Source organism: Trachypithecus francoisi, unplaced genomic scaffold (genome assembly GCF_009764315.1).
Source record: "Trachypithecus francoisi isolate TF-2019V2 unplaced genomic scaffold, Tfra_2.0 Lachesis_group20, whole genome shotgun sequence".
Taxonomy (NCBI): Eukaryota; Metazoa; Chordata; class Mammalia; order Primates; family Cercopithecidae; genus Trachypithecus; species Trachypithecus francoisi.
The window spans coordinates 8,697,685-8,716,447 of NW_022681466.1; the positions used below are offsets into that span (position 1 = coordinate 8,697,685).

At 53.4% G+C, this 18,763-nt stretch overlaps 1 protein-coding gene across 1 annotated transcript in view; it reads left to right on the forward strand.

Annotated features, from left to right (window-relative positions):
• Window positions 1–379: 379 nt before the first annotated feature.
• The window catches only part of SEPTIN9 (septin 9), a 215,970-nt gene continuing 197,586 nt past the window's right edge, over window positions 380–18,763 (forward strand). Inside the window, exon 1 of the mRNA XM_033182325.1 lies at window positions 380–519. Coding sequence (XP_033038216.1) covers window positions 501–519 — 19 coding nt within the window. The 5' untranslated portion in view covers window positions 380–500. The remainder of the gene's footprint in view (window positions 520–18,763) is intronic.

An 18,763-nucleotide genomic window follows, 5' to 3' on the forward strand; every position in this document is an offset into this window, starting at 1 on the left:
CCACCTGGCCCGGCCTGCCCCGCCCCGCCCGGACTCGGGATGGGAAGTGCGGCGACTCCCGGAACCAGCCATTGGCGCCAACGCGGGGAGCGGGGGGTGCAGAGCTGAGGGCGCGGGGGCCACGCGGGCGGCCCCCACCCCCGGCCTGGCCTGATCTGCGCTGCCGCGCGGGGGCGCCCCCTCCCAGGCCCGGCGCCGGCCAGCCCCGCTCCGCCAGGTGCAGCGCCGCGCAGGGGTGGGCGGGGGCGGGGCTCGGCGCGCACCTTCAAGGGGCAGGGCAGGGGCGGCTTGGGGGCGGGACCACAGCCGGCTGTCCCGGGGTTCTATGCGCATCTCCGAGGAGGGGCGGGGATGGGGCGGGGATGGGGCGGTGCACACCAGGCGGCGGGCCGCCCCCTCCTCCCTTCTTCCTACTCCGGGCCGGGGATTAGCGCCCTGGGAGCCCGCGCCCCGCGGCCTCGCCGCCACACTTTCCTGGGAGCGGCGACCACGGCGGCACCATGAAGAAGTCTTACTCAGGTGGGCTTTGTGCCCGGGGTGGGAAGGGGTCGGTGTCCCGGGACCAGCCTTGCTCACCTGAGCGCCTGCGGCCGGGAGTGGCGAGGCGCCCGCGGAGCTGAGCGAGTCCCCGCGGCGGACACACCGCAGGTCGAATTTCTCCCAGGACAGGGCCGCTGTCGGGCCACTTTCGACCTAAGCCGAACGTCCCTTGCGCTGTCTCCAGCCCTCGCTCGAGTGTCTGAGGGGCTGCACTGGGGGACGCTCCCTCCTCCTCGCCCCTTGTACCCTCGCAGGAATCGCTGACTTTCCAGGTCGGCCGGGTGCTTTGGGTCCCTGGTGCGTCTGTGTGGGTGGATGGGGTGGGGGCTGGGTGGAGGGGTGTTCTTGGGTTCAGCCTCCAGGGCTGGTGATCCAGGCCGCAGCATCCTTTCTTCGGATTCTCTCCGGTTTCTCCTCTACCCAGTGGGGCACGGGACGGCCTCCAGATGGGACTGTCCAGCAGCGCCCAAACTTGGCGACTCGGGTTCGTGTTTTGCGCTCAGGACGCCCGCGGCTGACATCCTTACTCCACCCTAGCAGGGCCCGCCCTAAGCAGGCGGAGGGGGCCTGACTAGGGCCTCACCATGAGCCGGTTCAGGAGCCTTCATAAGAGGCTCCCCCTCTGGCACTCTGAAGTTCCATTTCACAGATGGGCACACCGAGGCCGCATGGGCAGGTTAAGGGAAATCCAGATCTTCATTCTTTGTCTTTTCCTTTCCTTTTTTTTTCCTTTGTGGTTTTCTCCAAAGGATTGAGGCAGGCAGGATCCTTTGTCCTCCTCAGTCCTCAAATCATGAACAGCGTCTCCTCTTCTAACTCTAGAAACCCTCTGTTTAATGTTCCTCCTTTAATTCATTCGAATAGAAAGTTGTCTGCCAAGGACCCACGAAGGACAGAATCATGGGCCTTAGTTGGAGGTGAAGGAGTCATCACGGCCATCCCCCTGCCTTTGGGCCGTTGTCGGTTTCCTCTGGCTTTCCGTATTTAGGAACCAAAATGAGTGATAAAGAATACCTTGTCTCAAAGAGGATTACGAAGAACTTCCCCGAAAATTCCCTTCTGGGTCAGTAGCTTAGAATTTCAACCTTCACCCGGTTGTTGCAAACAACGTGGCCCTCTCCACGCCCCAAGCACAGCTCTGTCAGGAGCGTGGGTGGGTTGGTGTGCTGGTGGGAGGGAGCGGGCTTCCAGGTGGCACATGCTTGGTTTTGGCACTGGGGCTTCCTCCCCAACATGCTCCAAATACTTGAGATGGTTGTGGGGATCGCGCGGTGCACAGCCCTTTCCTGGGGCCCTCTAGCCCGCCTAGGGAGGGCCTTTTGCCCTTGGCTTCTTACACTTCATCTCCCACTGGTGGGTCCAGACAGTGGGGGTGACCAGGGTCCTCCCAGGTCGTGGGTCCTGGGCTTTTTCTGCGGAGACCCTTCTCCTGCACAGATGCCAGAAGGACCCTGAAGCAGGCTTGGAGTCTCTGCACCTGTGGCTTATTTGGAGACGGGGAGACCATCACTTGTCCCTTTCTCCTCTCTTGCACACCTACGCCACCCCTCACTGGGTTTCTTTTTTTAAAAAAAGGACAGAACCTTTTGCAGTAGGTGGAAGTAGAGTTTGTGGGGGGAGCAGGAACCAGCTCTTGTAAAGCAGCCTCGGTGGCTCCTTGTGTTTACCTAGAGGGGCGGGCCCCTCTGAGGATGGGGGAGGGGAGGACTCAGACCATTTCTGGTTTGCTCCCTGCTTGGCAGTGGCCCAAGGTGTGCTGGGTCACTGTGTTGCAGTCGTATGGGGTCAGACTGGAGGGGGCTGATGGTGAAGGTGGCCTCTTGCCCTCATTCTGAGTGTCCTGGAGCTCTCTTGGTAGCAGCCCTGTTCCAGGTAGGGGCACTTGCAGGAGTCAGGCTGACCTCTCAAGAGCCATCAACACCATGAAATTAAGGAAAGCAGCAAAAGATGTTAAAAATCTTCCTAGGCGGCCGGGCGCGGTGGCTCAAGCCTGTAATCCCAGCACTTTGGGAGGCCGAGACGGGCAGATCACGAGGTCAGGAGATCAAGACCATCCTGGCTAACACGGTGAAACCCCGTCTCTACTAAAAAATACAAAAAACTAGCCGGGCGAGGTGGCGGGCGCCTGTAGTCCCAGCTACTCGGGAGGCTGAGGCAGGAGAATGGCGTAAACCCGGGAGGCGGAGCTTGCAGTGAGCTGAGATCCGGCCACTGCACTCCAGCCTGGGTGACAGAGCAAGACTCTGTCTCAAAAAAAAAAAAAAAATCTTCCTAGGCTCTGACAATCCAAGGACAACAGAAAGGTTTTAGTTTTTCATCTGGATTGAGCAGGATGATTGCTTCTGCACCTGTATATGGGCTTCAGAATACACTGAATGACCATAATGTTGTTCCTGGTAGAGCTGGTTTGAACACTCATGAGCCTCTGAAAAGGAGAAAGATTTTAGAAGGATGTGTTGGGGCAATCTCAAGTACCGTGGGTCTATGCACAGTCATGGAACACACTTTATGTGTTGGGCACACATGGCCAGGTCTGAGTGGGTACAGAAATGATAATGAGATGTAGTCCTTGCTTGCAGAGAACTTACATTCTCACCGGGAGTCAGGATGAGGGTGAGACACCAGCTCATTAACACCCTTCCCTCCTGGGCAGTTCATCCTCCAAATACTACAGGAATGCCCCAGAGGTTTTAGGGGGAGGTGAGATTGAGCTGGGCCTTGAGGAAGAAGTCTTGAGTAGTGGAGAATAAAAAGGGACTTGGCTAGGTGCACCTGTAGTCCCAGCTACTCAGGAGACTGAGACAGGAGGATCGCTGGAGCCCAGGAGTTCGAGGCTGCAGCACTATGACAGCATCCGGAAACAGACACCGCACTCTAGCCTAGGTGACGTCATGAGACTCCATCTGTAAGAAGGTCTTGTCCAGTGGGGAAGGCAGCAAGGGCCCACACGGGGCAGCTGCGGGATCTACGGGGACACTGGGGACAGGCTATCTGACAGCTCCACTGCTGCTCCAGGCTTTCCTGATGTGCCTCACCTGGCCTTCTAGTGAGTTGGAGATAGTGGTAGTCTACAGGCAGTGTGGTCCAGTGGTTACACTTGGGGGCTCAGAGCCGCCAGCCTCTTGGGATTAAATCTCACTGGGCTGCGCCTCTCCCTGTGGCACAAGGTTCTCACCTCATGCATCTGATTTGCCTCATTTGTTTGTGTGTGTGTGTGTGTGTGGTGTGTGTGTGGTGTATGTGTGGTGTGTGTGTGTGGTGTGTATGTGTTTCTTTTCTTTTTTTTTTGAGACGGAGTCTCACTCTGTTGCCCAGGCTGAAGTGCAATGGCATGATCTCAGCTTACTGCAACCTTTGCCTCCCAGGTTTAAGTGATTCTCCTGTCTCAGCCTCCTGAGTGGCTGGGATTATAGGAGTGTGCCACCACGCCCAGCTAATTTTTGTATTTTTACTAGAGATGGGGTTTCACCGTGTTGGTCAGGCTGATCTTGAACTCCTGACCTCGTGATCTGCCTGCCTTGGCCTTCCAAAGTGTTGGGATTACAGGCGTGAGCCACCACGCCCATCCTGCCTCATTTGTTAAATGGGACAGTGCTATGTTGTTGTAAACGTTAAACGAGTTCATATTTGAAAAAGCTGAGAAATGCCTGCTCTGTGACCTGTTAGCTGCTGTGGTGATTGTGATTGTCATTGACAGCAGAAGGATGGAGAAGGCTGGGGTTACGTCATTGCTAGGATGTTCCAGGAGCCTCCATGATCTTCCCTTACTGTAGTCAGAGTACGGCGCAGGGTCTCTCCCCCAGCCCCTCAGCACTGGAGCCAGCTGCACTGTACCCCCCGGTTCTCTGGGTTCTGAGTTTTGGGACTCCCTTTGCATACTAGGTCACATGGAACTTGCTGTTATTCTCAGGCTCCCCTGGAAACTGTGTGTGGCAGTGGCAGGAGGACTTACCCAAGGCCCATGAGCCACAGAAGTGGGACTGAGGTTGCGTGGCACCCCCACTGGCACCTGGGAATGACTCTGGGGATTCTTTTTTTATTTTTTATTTTTTGAGATGGAGTCTCGCTCTGTCGTCCAGGTGGGAGTGCAGTGGCGCGATCTTGGCTCACTGCAACCTCTGCCTCCTGGGTTCAAGCAATTCTCATGCCTCAGCCTCCTGAGTAGCTGGGATTACAGATGCATGCCACCGTGCCCAGCTAATTTTTGTATTTTTTAGTAGAGACGGAGTTTCACCATACTGGCCAGTCTGGTCTGGAACTCCTGACCTCAGGTGATCCACCCGCCTCAGCCTCCCAAAATGCTGGGATTACAGGCATGAGCCACCGTGCCTGGCCACTCTGGAGTTTCTCTGGGGCTTTCAGGAGATTCCTGAAGGGGCACCAGCCATGATTCAAAAGCTCTATGCTGTCATGACTTCTGAGTCCTGGGCAGGGAGGGAGGCTGCACCCGCAGAGGAAGCAGCTTCTGTTGTGATTCAGTGCACTGGCTCACCATGGTGGACAGGGCTGCACCCCCACCCAGCGCCCCGGGAGCTGACTTACGGGAAGGGCAAGGAATTGCACCCTCAGAGAACACTTCCCCAGTCAGCGAACCTGGTGCCAGGCAAGCGTGGGAAGGGCACAAGCCCAGGGCTTCTTCTTCTTCTCCCCCAACCCCGTCTCCGTGCCTGTTCTCGCCGCCTCTTGCCTCCTCACGTCCACGCTTGTCTGGCACATTCAGGGAACCTGGGCTGGAGAGAAGAAGCCACCTCTTATAGTTAGTCTGTGGCTCTGTCTGACTTGTGTCCTCCGCCGAGGCCCCCCAGTTGTGAGATAGCTGGCTGAGCCTAAGTCCTGGGGCCAGCCCTCTCCCTAGTCTGTTGCAAAGATAAGAAGGCATGCCCAGGCAGGGGCCACCTGCCCTGCCCGCTCACGCCAACCGCAGGCACTTGCCCGTCAGATCTCCCCGGCCTGCCCAGAGGGGTTCTGATAGCCGAGGTCAAGGCACCTGGCAGTGGGGCGTTGAGTTTGCGACAGTCCACTTTCTTCCTGGAACCGCCCCCCACAAGTGGGACCAACTCAAGCCAGGACAGGTGCAGGGGGACCCAGGATTGCCACTTCGGGGCAGTGGTCTGGAGTCCAGGTCCAGGTAACATGGGAGCCAGCCCTCTGCTTGGAGGTCCCAGGTGTTTGCAAAGGACATCTCACTTGAGGACCCATGGAAGGGGACACTGCCCACCCCTACCCGGTCCTTGGGCTGCCCTCCTCTGACACTCTCCTGCCCACCCATCCCAGGCAGCCCTGACAGTCCCACGGGACTGGGACCTAGAGGTGGCCTCTATTTCCGCCCCAGTGTTTGTCCCCAGGCAGCCTTGCGTGGGCTCCGAAGTTTGCCTAAGATGGACCTGATAAGGAAAGTTCAGTACACATCAGTGCAGGCCCAGCCTAGGGGTGATGATGGCAGTTCCTGGGCAGATCCAGCTGGCTTTAGGGTAGGAGGGGCTCCAGAGAGACGCTCCAGGCCCCTAGGGGTGTGAACCTTTGGGGTGAGGAGGGAAGTGACGCGCTGGGTTCCTGCGCCTCTGTTTGTTGGAGCCATTACCTTGGAAACGTCCCAGCTCTAGGCGGTTGCCAGGGATTTATGGGGATCAGTGGGTGCCAGTGCCTGGGTGAAGCCCTCAGGGCTTGTACACAGCACACAGCTCTGTGGCCCCATGGCTCACTTTGCTATGTGAAGGGGCTCAGTCTCTGGGAGAGCCCTTAGCCAGGCAGGCCTGACGGCAACTGCCAGGTCTTGGTGCTCTGGAATCACTGACCAAAGGGAGTCGTCCTGGTGGGTGCAGGGCCCTGGCAGGGAGCCATCGTAATGCCAGGCATGGGGATCGTGTGGCACCCAGGCCTGTGGGTGACGAGCTTCTGTGGGGGCAGTGAAGTGCCCCCATGGCCGATGGGCTGGTCACCTCTGCCCCTTTCCTGATGCAACAGTTGTGCCCCTGTCCCGGGAACTTTGCCAGGAGGCCTGGCATTAGCCTGCTCTACTGGAGCGGCCCTGCTGAGCTATGAGCTGCTTGTCTCCCTGAGGTTCCTAGGCCATTTCAACTCTCCATGTGGATTTGGTCATTCATTCCAGAAGCGTCTGCTGGGCGCTGCTGAGTGTCAGGCTCTGTTTGCCTCCTCTGCTGTACCCTGGAGGCTCTGGGCACCAGCTCTGCAGGGTTGCCTGGCCTTGGGTCTCCAGGGTAGAGCATGGCACTCTCTACTCCCAGCCCAGTTTCTCTCTGTCTTATCTCCCTGACCCCACCCTGGGTGCAGGTCCATTTGCAACCCTGTGAAGGGAGACATTGAGCTGTGGCCGGCAGGGGAGGGGCGGCTCCTGGGCACTGCTTACCAATGGCCTCTCGGCAGCTCTATGACAGCTGAGTTTTGTTCCCAGCCTAATCTGACCTGGTTCTCCAAAGCTTGGCTGTTGGCAGCCTGAAAACCTCCAGGACAGGAAACAGGAGTGGTACAGGGAATGTAAGATGATCCCAGCTTCAAGTCACTGGGCGGCCCTTAGACCAGGCTGCCTGCTGTCTCTGGCAGGAACCCACGTCGCTTGTCATCCTCAGAGCAGCGTTGGCCCGGGAACTTCAGTGGCCTTTGTGTCTGGGTGAGAGGACCCCTGGATGGCCACTCTGCCCTGAGTGTGTGGGTCCCCAGAAGTGCTGGGTTAGGGGCACAGAGGGCCAGAAATGCTCTGGAGCATTGGAGTCACTCGCTGACTCCTGCCCCACCCTGGCCTGGGGTTTCAGAGAAGGGGTCCAGGTAGGAGTGTCATCTTTTCTCAGTGGGGATGTGGCTTCAGTCTCTGCCCAGGTGGGTGCACTGCTCTCTTTCTGGCTCCTAAAGAGGTCTGGCTCCTCCCAGGCTGCTGAAAGGACCGTGATGAGGCCTATGCCATGGCCAGGGCCCTCTGCTTTTCCCAGTGCTGCACCTGGGAACCGGGGGTTGGGTCCCGGAAGCCGAGGACGTCCCTGAGTGCCATGCCTGGGCACCTGTCCTGGCCAGGCCAGGCGTGTTGGGGCAGCAGCTGAGATGGGAGCAGCAGCGTTGCCTGCCAGGTTTGAGATGGGCCCCGGGTGAGTGTGGTTACCAGGAAGGGCTGGGCAGAGCAGGCAGGTGGGCCGCCCCCGGGCCTTGTGCGGCAGATCAACCTGATCCGCATCCTGGGGCCCGGGCTTCCTTTCATAGCCTTCCCGTAAACTATGGCTCCTGTTTCCATCCCAAATCAGATCCCAGCAGGGGAATAATGTCCATGTAACCCAAGCCACTTGGAAGTGGGTTACATCCAACCCCTGTCATCTTACAGCTTGTTAAGGACTTGACTAACTCAACCCAGAGGGATTTGGAGGGTTGTCTGCAAAACCCACTAATAACAGGGGACTTCAGCTTTGTAGCCACAGGGTCTACAGAGGTGTCGGGCTGTCGGGTTATTGCTGGGAGGTGAGCCGGTGGTATAGACACCATGGAGGCACCGGTCGTGGAACAGCTGCAAGTGCACACAGAGGCCGGCATCGAGGGGTGGGGAGGAGGAGGTGGATTTCTCGCCAATGTTGGCATCATGTTGCCTCTAGCATCAGAGACCCAAGGTGTGGTGACCTCAGCTGGGGTGATGAGTCATTGGCTAACAGAGCCTTCCTGGTAGCTGGGGGTTAACGCTTTAACTGCTAGGCCTTTGTATTATGCTGCTTCTTTTGTTTTGTTTTGTTTTGTTTTGTTTTTGAGATGGAGTCTCACTCTGTCGCCCAGGCTGGAGTGCAGTGGCTCAATCTTGGCTCACTGCAACCTCTGCCTCCTGGGTTCAAGCAATTCTCCTGCCTCAGCCTCCTGAATAGCTGGGATTACAGGCATGCGCCACCACGCCCAGCTAATTTTTGTATTTTTAGTAGAGATGGGTTTCACCATGTTGGCCAGGCTGGTTTCAAACTCCTGACCTCAGGTGATCCACCCACCCCGGCCTCCCAAAGTGCTGGGATTACAGGCATGAGCCACCGCTCCCAGCTTGCATTATGCTTTTTTTTTTTTTGAGATGGAGTTTCGCTCTTGTTGCCCAGGCTGGAGTGCAATGGCGCGATCTCAGCTCACTACAACCTCCGCCTCCTGGGTTCAAGCAATTCTCTTGCCTCAGCCTTCCAAGTAGCTGGGATTACAGGCCTGCATCACCATGCCCAGCTAATTTTGTATTTTTAGTGCAGACGGGGTGTCCCCATGTTGGTCAGGCTGGTCTCGAACTCCCAGCCTCAGGTGATCTGCCTGCCTTGGCCTCCCAAAGTGCTGGGATTACAGGCGTGAGTCACCACACCCGGCCTATGCTTATTATTATTACTATTTAATTTTTTAAGGAAAGCAATCTAAGTGATACGCTGTATCCCTTCTTTCTCTTTTGCTTTTTGTTGTCAGTTTTCTGTATTACTTATTGCCAAACAACGTGAACGGGAAATTGAAAGGAAAACTTCAACAATCGTTGACTGTAGCATTTCTTTTGTGTTCCACCCAGTGCTTATTTGCACAGGAACATGAGATAGGGTTTGATTTAATTATGAAAGGCATATATTTTCAGAGTTGCATACTCCCCATAGAATGAATGTTGTTGAATTTTGTTCTTTTCACTTGAAGTTAGATCTCAGGCATGGATTTCATGATTATCACTACAACAGTTCTTCCGAGTGGACATTCCATCATGTAGGGGACCGTCCTCTCCCCAGCTGCTGGTGTGGATGCTCCTCCTTGGTGGTGTGGGTCTGGGCCCTTGAAGGGTGGTGTCCTGAGTAAAGATGTTACAGTAGCCATGCTTATAGCTTTGGGCCCAGGGCTAGGTGGAGACTGGCTTCAACCCTAGAGCTTGCTGTCTTAAATTCTTTTTTTTTTTTTTGAGACGGAGTCTCACTGTGTCGCCCAGGCTGGAGTGCAGTGGCGCGATCTCCACTCACTGCAAGCTCCGCCTCCCGGGTTCACACCGTTCTCCTGCCTCAGCCTCCTGCGTAGCTGGGACTACAGGCGCCCGCCACCTCGCCCGGCTAATTTTTTGTATTTTTTTAGTAGAGACGGGATTTCACCGTGTTACCCAGGATGGTCTCGATCTTCTGACCTCGCGATCTGCCCACCTCGGCCTCCCAAAGTGCTGGGATAAAATAAATTCTTAGGGTCGGGAGCGGTGGCTCACGCCTGTAATCCCAGCACTTTGGGAGGCTGAGGCAGGCGGATCATGAGGTCAGGAGATTGAGACCACGGTGAAACCCCGTCTCTACTAAAAATACAAAAAATTAGCTGCGCATGGTGGCGGGCACCTGTAGTCCCAGCTACTCGGGAGGCTGAGGCAAGAGAATGGCGTGAACCTGGAAGGCGGAGCTTTCAGTGAGCTGAGATTGCGCCACTGCACTCCAGCCTGGGTGACAGAGCGAGACTCCATCTCAAAATAAATAAATACATTCTTATACCCACTTGCATTATTTATTGTTATTATTAAACAGGGTCTTGCTGTGTTGTCCAGGTTGGAGTGCAGTGGCGTGATCATGACCTCCCAGTCTCGACCTCCCAGTTTCAATTGGTCCTCCCTTCTCAGCCTCCCGAGTAGCTGGGACTACAGGTGTGCACTGCATGCCTGGCTAATTTTGAAAAAATTTTTGTAGTGGCCAGGCACAGTGGCTCATGCCTGTAATCCTAGCACTTTGGGAGGCTGAGGCGGGCAGATCACCTGAGGTCAGGAGTTTGAGACCAGCCTGACCAACACGGAGAAGCCCTGCCTCTACTAAAACTACAAAATTAGCCAGGCATGGTGGTGCATGCCTGTAATCCCAGCTACTCAGGAGGCTGAGGCAAGAGAATCGCTTGAACCGGGGAGGCGGAGGTTGCGGTGAGCCGAGATGGTGCCATTGTACTCCAGCCTGGGCAACAAGAGTGAAACTCCATCTCAAAAAAAATTTTTTTTTTTTTTTTTTTGTAGTGACTGGGTCTTGCTTTGTTGTTGCCTAGGCTGGTACTGAATTTCCAGCCTCAAGCGATCCTCCTGCCTCAGCCTCCCAAAGCGCTGGGAGTGCAGGCATGAGTCACTGTGCCTGGCCTCCACTTGCTTTGGCTACCTTTCTCTGTCTTAGGTAACCATACATTTCTCCAGGTAATTAAGAAAAGATTGCGCATGATGAGTCCCTTTTCTGGTATTTCTGGGATTGCCCCCAAAACCAGAGAAGTGTTCTTACCTCGACATGTTATTAAGAGTTTAATGAACGGAATGCCATTTGCCCTCAGTCTGCTGGTGCCCCGAGAAGGCCCAGTGCTTCCTTGTTTGAAAAGTCATCCCCTTGTTGAGGTCTTTGATTGGTTTTCACCACTGGCAGTCATGCCGGGGGCTCCACAGAGCCACCCCTTCCCCATCTCTTCCTCGGCCCCTCAAGATGCATCTGTACCCCCGGAGATGTCTCTGTTTTCTTGGGCCACCTCTCCTGGCTGTCACTCACCCTGCTGGCTTGTTACTTGTGCAGCAGTTTCTTCTCGAACCCTCAGGCTCCTGCCACCTACCTACTCTCTGCAGTCCCCGTTTTGTTCCTCTTGCCTCGGTCTTCCTCCCCATCACCCCTCTACCTGTTGGTCCCCATCTCTCTCTATGGCACATCCCTGTGTTATACTCCAATGGCTGGATAAAGGTTGAGTGAAATGCGTCTATCCCTTTGGTGACTGGGGTACCCATTAAGCAGAAGGGATCCAAGGCTGGCATAGCCTTTTCCCGCATCCTGGGGTATTGTGCTGTGGCTCTTCCTTGTTGGCGTCTGCAGTTTTTATTGTTTTTATTTTTTGAGTTGGAGTCTCGCTCTATCGCCCAGGCTGGAGTGCAGTGGTGCGATCCTGGCTCGCTGCAACCTCCACCTCCCAGGTTCAACCAATTCTGCTTCAGCCTCCCGAGTAGCTGGGACTACAGGCGTATGCCACCACGCCCAGCCAATTTTTGTATTTTTAGTAGAGACGGGGTTTCCCTATGTTGGCCAGGCTGGTCTCCAACTCTTGGCCTCAGGTGATAGGTTTGCATCGGCCTCCCGAAGTGCTGAGATTAAGGGCATGAGCCACCAGGCCCGGCCATAGTCAGCAGTTTTTGACCACTGGTCATTCTCCGTGTGATCTGTGATTTTCCTCTTGGCACACTGACCCTGCCCTGTTCATCTGCTCACCTTTCTCGTGCATACCGTTTGTTCATGGGGGATGTAATGGGGTCTAACCAGGAAATGGAAACCACTTGAGTATTTATTTATTTATTTATTTATTTTTCCCAAGACAAGGTCTTACTCTGTTGCCCAAGCTGAAGTGCGGTGGTGTGATCACGGCTCACTGCAGCCTTGAACTCCTGGGCTCAAGCAATCCTCCCTTCTGAGCCTCCCAAGTGGCTCGGACTATAGGTGCACACAATATGCCAGCCTAATTTTTTTTTTATTTTTTGTAGAGACAGGGTCTTGCTTTTTTTCCCAGGCTGGTCCCGAACTCCCAACCTCAAGCAGTCCTCCTGCCTCAGCCTCCCAAAGTATTGGAGCTACAGGCATGTGCCATCACACCCTGCTAATTTTTGTATTTTTTTTTTTTAAAGATAGGGTCTTACTATGTTGCCCAGGCTGGTCTTGCACTCCTGGGTTTATGTGATCCTGCTGCCTGGGCCTCCCAAAGTGCTGGGATTACAGGCGGGAGTCACAGTGCCTGGTCCACCTGAGCATTTAGAACAGAAGGACTGAAAGGCAGGGAGCTTGTTACACAGAGGATCGGAGAGGTGAAGGCTGGACAGGGAACAGAGAGGCAGTCGGCAGGAGATCAAAGTCGTGTGGACTTATGCAGCCTTCTAAAGGTATGGATGCAATGATTCACTTAGAATGAGAAAACAAATAACAACAAATGATAAATTATAAGCAGCTGTTAAATATCACAAACATCACTACATGCAAAAGAGTATCAGTCAAGTTACCTGTCATAGCTCCAAAGTTTTATTTCTCCCACATTTTTGGCATTACTTCTTCAATATGATGACTTTGTAATATCGTTTTCTATTTTGAGAATAGAAAACTAATCAGGCTGGACACAGTGGCTCATGCCTGTAATCCCAGTACTTTGGGAGGCCAAGGCAGGAGGATCACTTGAGGCCAGGAGTTCAAGACCAGTTCGGGCATCATGGTGAAACCCCATCTCTACTAAAAATACAAAACTTAGCAGGGCATGGTGGCATACACCTGCAGTCCCAGTTACTTAGGAGGCTGAGATGGGAGGATTGCTTGAGCCCGGGAGGTTGAGGCTGCAGTGAGCCGTGATCATGACAATGCACTCCAGTCTGGGCGAGAGACTGAGACCCTGTCTCAAAAAAAAAAAAAAAAAAAAAAAAAAGGCTGGGCATGGTGGCTCATGCCTGTAATTCCAGCACTGTGGGAGGCTGAGATGGGCAGATCACTTGAGGTCAGGAGTTTGAGACCAGCCTGGTCAACATGGTGAACCCCATCTCTACCAAAAATATAAAAAATTAGCCAGGTGGGATGGCGCACGCCTGTAATCCCAGCTACTTGGGAGGCTGAGGCAGGAGAATGGCCTGAACCCAGGGGTCAGAGGTTTCAGTGAGCCAAGATCATGCCACTGCACTCCAGCCTGGGCAACACAGTGAGACTCCATCTCAAAAATAAATAAATAGATAAATAAATAAAGCAAATTAATCTCCCTAGTTGATCAAACTTCATTTTTATTTTGGTAGTTGGGATGTATACAAAAGTGGCGGTCAACACGGAGTTAGTGGTGCTGCTACAATTTTTTTGTTCAAGAAACACAGGAGTTCTGGTAAATCCTATTTTTTTTTTTTTTGAATGTGATTCCCATCAAGAAAGAGGGAGGAAAGTGGGGGATATTTCTAACTGCATATGAGGCATTTGTGCATGTATTTCTGTCCAGAGAGACTTTTCTGTTTTGACTCCACCTTGAAGGAATTGAATCCTTTGCTTACTACTTCACCTCTGGTGATGGGAGTAATTTTCCACAGATTTGCTTCTGGACCCGTGCATTTCAAATCTTGCTTCTCTCCACTGCGCGCATTTTTCCGGCGCCAGGCACCGCAGGATATATTCGTGTCTTGTGATTTTTGATTCTGCGCGGTAGGTGGAATTGGAACGGTGAGCGGAGCGAGTATTCCTGGAATCCATTTCCGCACCGGGATAGCGAGCAATAACTGAACTATACATGGAAATAAATGGGAACTACATAAATATAACCCGACTAAAGCCAAACTAAATATCTTTCCAGTTCAACTTCTCCTTAGCAGGAGCCCCCACATGGCAGCAAGCCTCCGTTTCCACCTCACACGAGAGAAAATGTGACGGGCAGGAACTCAAGACTGGAAATGAACAGGGATGTTAATTGATCGTAGGGAAAATATTTTCCATTTTGTAAATTTTACGAAAAATGTTTGACCCTGTGGACATGTGGTTAGGGCCCTTCTCAGTGCCTTGAGAGGGACCCATGCAGGCAGAGGAAGGGTTCTTTGCATTGCAAGGGTGACCTGGAGATTGGCAGCAGGGTGCCACCGCCACCCCTAGGTCAGGGGATGACAGGGAGGAAGGCCTGTGACCAGAGTCCAGGGGCCAGAGTCACCTGCTGGGAACCCAAACAAAGGTGGGACTCTGGCAGGAGCTGGAACTACACAAAGGACCAACCCTCCTGCTGGAGAAGCCGTCTTAGGCAGAGGAGGTGGAGAGCTCCCGCGCCCTCCCTTGCTCCCACCTCCCAGGCTCCTCCCAAGCCTATCGTTGGTTGAACCCAGCCCAAAGCCAGCAGGCCCGGGGTCCTGGACACCTGAGCCAGCAGAGGTCGGCATTTCTCCTACACAAAGGAGGGCATGAGAAATGGGAGGCATGGAGGGGGATCAGGCCAGGACCTGCACAGGATGTGCAAAGAGAAGCTCCCCTCTCTTCCCACCCCAAATGGCATCTGCAGCCGGCCTCACTTCCCCACTGTTAGATAGGAAGAGGAACCTTGTTCCTGGCATCAGCCGCCACCCCCACGGAGGCCCCTTTCCTCTGGTCTTTGCTTGCAATCACTGGCGATGCTGATGGGCTGTATCTTCTGGGGAGTTTGGTCATGAACATGGTTTCCCATTTGTTATGGACTGAACTGTGCCCTCCCCCTTGAATTCCTGCGTTGAAGCCCTAACTCCCAATGCAGCTGTAATTGAAGATAGGGCTTTTAGGGAGGTAATTAAGGTTAAATGAAGTCATAGAGTGGGACCCTAATCTAATAGGATTGATGTCCTTGTAAGAAGAGGGAGAGACACCAGAGATCTCTCTTCCCCCCTCGCTTGTAAACAGAGAAAAAATGACCGGAGGACACAGCAGGGAGGTGGCTACAAGCCAAGAAGAGAGGCCTCGCTGGGAACCGACCTTGACGGCACCTTGATCTGGGACTTTGGGCCTCTGGAACTGAGAAATACATTTCTGGTGTTTAAGTCACTCCCTCCATGGTAGTCTGGATGGCAGCCTGAACTGACCAAGGCACCACCTGCATCAGCCAGGGCTCTCCAGAGAGACAGCCAAAAGGAGATGGATGGATGGCTAGATAGAGAGACAGACAAGCAGATAGACAGAGAGATACAGACAGATAGACACAGACAGGCAGACAGACAGGCAGACAACTGGATAGGTAGATGATAGATAGCCAGGCAGACAGATAGATAGCCAGGCAGACAGATAGATAGACAGACACAGACAGGCAGACAAACAGACAGACAGACAAATGATAGGCTGGGTGCAGTGACTCTCACCTGTAATTCCAGCACATTGGTAGGCTGAGGCCAGTGGATCACTTGAGGTCAGGAGTTCGAGACCAGCCTGGATAACATGGTGAAACCCCATCTCTACTAAAAATACAAAAATTAGCTGGGCGTGGTGGTGCGTGTCTGTAGTCCCAGCTACTTGGGAGGCACGAGAATCGCTTGAACCTGGGAGGTGGAGGTTGCAGTGAGCCAAGATCATGCCACTGCACTCCAGCCTAGGAGACAAAGTGAGACTCCACCTCAAAAAGAAAAAAAAGATAGATAGATGATAGATGGCTAGCTAGCTAGCCAGATGATAGATGGATGATAGGTAGATAGATAATTAGATAGATAGATAGATAGATAGATAGATAGATATGACAGATGGATAGGCAGACAGATAAACTGATTAGATACATGATAGATGGACAGATAGAAGATAGGTGATGGATGGGTGGGTAGATAGGCAGATAGATGGATAGAAATATAGATAGATAGGAAGGAATTTGTTAGGGGAATTGACTCATGCCATTGTGGAGACCAAGATGTACCACAGAAGGCCGTCCTCAAGCTGGAGACCCAGGAAAGCCAGTACTGTGGCTCAGTCCAAGTCTGCGGGTCTCAGATCTGGGAAGCTGTTGGTGTAACTCTTAGTTCAAGGCCAAAGGCTTGAGAGCCTGGGGGACTGTTGGAGAACTGGGAGTTATTTTTATTTTTGTTTTTGTTGTTGTTGAGACAGTCTTGCTTGCTCTGTCAGCCAGGCTGGAGTACAGTGGCACAATCTTGGCTTACTGCAACCTCCGCCTCCCGGGCTCAAGCAATTCTCCTGCCTCAGCCTCCCGAGTAGCTGGGATTACAGGCGTGTACCACCACGCCCAGCTAATTTTTATATTTTTAGTAGAGATGGGGTTTCACCATATTGGCCAGGCTGGTCTCGAACTCCTAACCTCAGGTAATCTGCCCGCCTTGGCCTCCCAAACGGCTGAGATTACAGACGTGAACCACTGTGCCCGGCCGAGAACTGGGAGTTCTAAGTCCAAGGGCAGGAGAAGAAGACATCCAGCTCCAGGAGAAAGAGGAATTCACCTTTTCTCTGCCTTTTTGTTGTCTGGCAATGGAATGGTGTCATCCACATTAAGGGAGGATCTTTACCACTCAGCCCACCAACTTACATGCCCATCTCCTCCAGAAACATCCTGACAGACACACCCAGAAGCAACGCATTACCAGCCATCCCTTAATCCAGCCAAACTGACACCTGCCATCGGCCACCACACTGGCTCGGCAGAACTGTGGTTGCATGACGATGGTCTCCATCCCATCTAAAGAAGTTGAAGGGGCCGGGCGCGGTGGCTCAAGCCTGTAATCCCAGCACTTTGGGAGGCCGAGACGGGCGGATCACGAGGTCAGGAGATCGAGACCATCCTGGCTAACACGGTGAAACCCCGTCTCTACTAAAAAATACAAAAAACTAGCCGGGCGAGGTAGCGGGCGCCTGTAGTCCCAGCTATTCGGGAGGCTGAGGCAGGAGAATGGCGTAAACCCCGGAGGCGGAGTTTGCAGTGAGCTGAGATCCGGCCACTGCACTCCAGCCCAGGTGACAGAGCGAGACTCCGTCTCAAAAAAAAAAAAAAAAAAAAAAAAGAAGTTGAAGATGAACTTTTGGCACAAGCCAGTCGCTCTTTCAGGCTCCTTCCAGTTGTTCTTTCTTTTAAAAATGTATTTATTGAGCACCTGCTGTATGCCAGGTGCTGTGACAAGCACTAGGGCACAGCAGTGAGCAAACAAGGACTCTTCTTTCTTGGAGTGTACATGCGGTAGAAGGAAACAAACAGAGAATCAATGAATTCATCAGTTCCAGAAAACTGTCAAAATAGGACTAAGAACTATGCCGAGAAGTAAGATAAGGTGATTGCCTAGGAAGTGACTGATGGCTGCTTTGGAATGAGTGGTGAGGGGTCACAGAGATGATGACAGCTGAGTTGAGATTGGGAAGACAGGAAGGAGCCAGCAGTGAAAGGACTAGGCTGGGAGCAAGCTTGGTGCCTTCCAGGAGCAGCAAGGAGGCCAGAGGGGCTGCAGTGGAGCAGGGGATGGGGAGGAGGGAGACGCAGGTCAAAGAGGAGCCTGGGGCCAGATGGAGGACCCTTCCTCCAAAGCTCAGTCATTTCCTCCTTAAAGGAGAATGTGTTACCTCCAAAAGTCACACTTGCCAGCACAGTGTCTGGCTCATCATATGCCTTCAGTCTGTGGTGAGCATGGCTGCTCTTGTTATTACTACATTATAATTGCTAGGAATAATGGAGTCACCAGGCTTTGCATTTACAGCAACATGAGGGTATCAGCAAGCTTCCCTGGGGAACCCATCTCCCCTCACTAAGTTCATAAGAGCCTGACAACCAGGTCAATGTAGTAAGAGCTACAGCTGCCCAGTGGACTGGACTCTTTAGCCAGGGGCCAGGGCACTTTCATCAGCAGAAACCTCTAAGGGGACTGGGGAGTGTGCTGTGGATGTTTCTGGGTTGCTCAGGCCTCCTGGGGAGCCTACCCCACCACAGCTGCTGCAGGGAGCTCAGCTGCAGTGATGAGCTGCGGCTCAACCTTGTTAGTGCAGAGATTGTCACTTGGGTGAGTGAATGGGGCTCAGGATGCCCCAAGAGTATGTGGAGATGGGGGTCAGCTGTCTTTTCTGATGCCTTGCAACCTCCTCCCCCTGCCTTTCTGCATCTCATTGCTTCCTGGCCTCTCTCACTTTGGGTGCTTTGGAACAACATGCAATCCAATACACAGGCTGACTTTATTATTTTATTTTGTTTTATTTTATTTTATTTTGGAGACAAAGTCTCTGTCACTCAGGCTGGAGTGCAGTGGTGCAATTGCAGCTCACTGCAGCCTTGAACTTCTGGGCTCAAGTGATCCTCTTGCCTCAGCCTCCCAAAGTGCTAGCATTACAGGCATGAGCTGCTGTGCCTGGCCTAGGCTGGCTTTAAAAGCTCCTCACTCTGTCTGCATCCTGATGATACCTACCTCCTGGAGCAGGCTCCCAGCCGTTGGCTTCTGACTCTTTGTAGCTATTGTTGGCCAGTTGTGGCATGTGAAGCTGAGGCTCAAGAGAAGGGCAGGCCTGTCCAAGGCCACACGGCTCAGTGCTAACACTCAGACTTCAGTGTTCTTTATTATTATTTATTTATTTATTTATTTTTGAGGCGGAGTCTCACTCTATCGCCCAGGCCGGAGTGCAGCGGCGCAATCTTGGTTCACTGCAAGCTCTGCCTCCCGGGTTCACGCCATTCTTCGCCTCAGCCTCCTGAGTAGCTGGGACTACAGGCGCCTGCCACCTTGCCCGGCTAATTTTGTTTTTGTGTTTTAGTAGAGACGGGGTTTCACTGTGTTAGCCAGGATGGTCTCGATCTCCTGACCTTGTGATCCGTCCGCCTCGGCCTCCCAAAG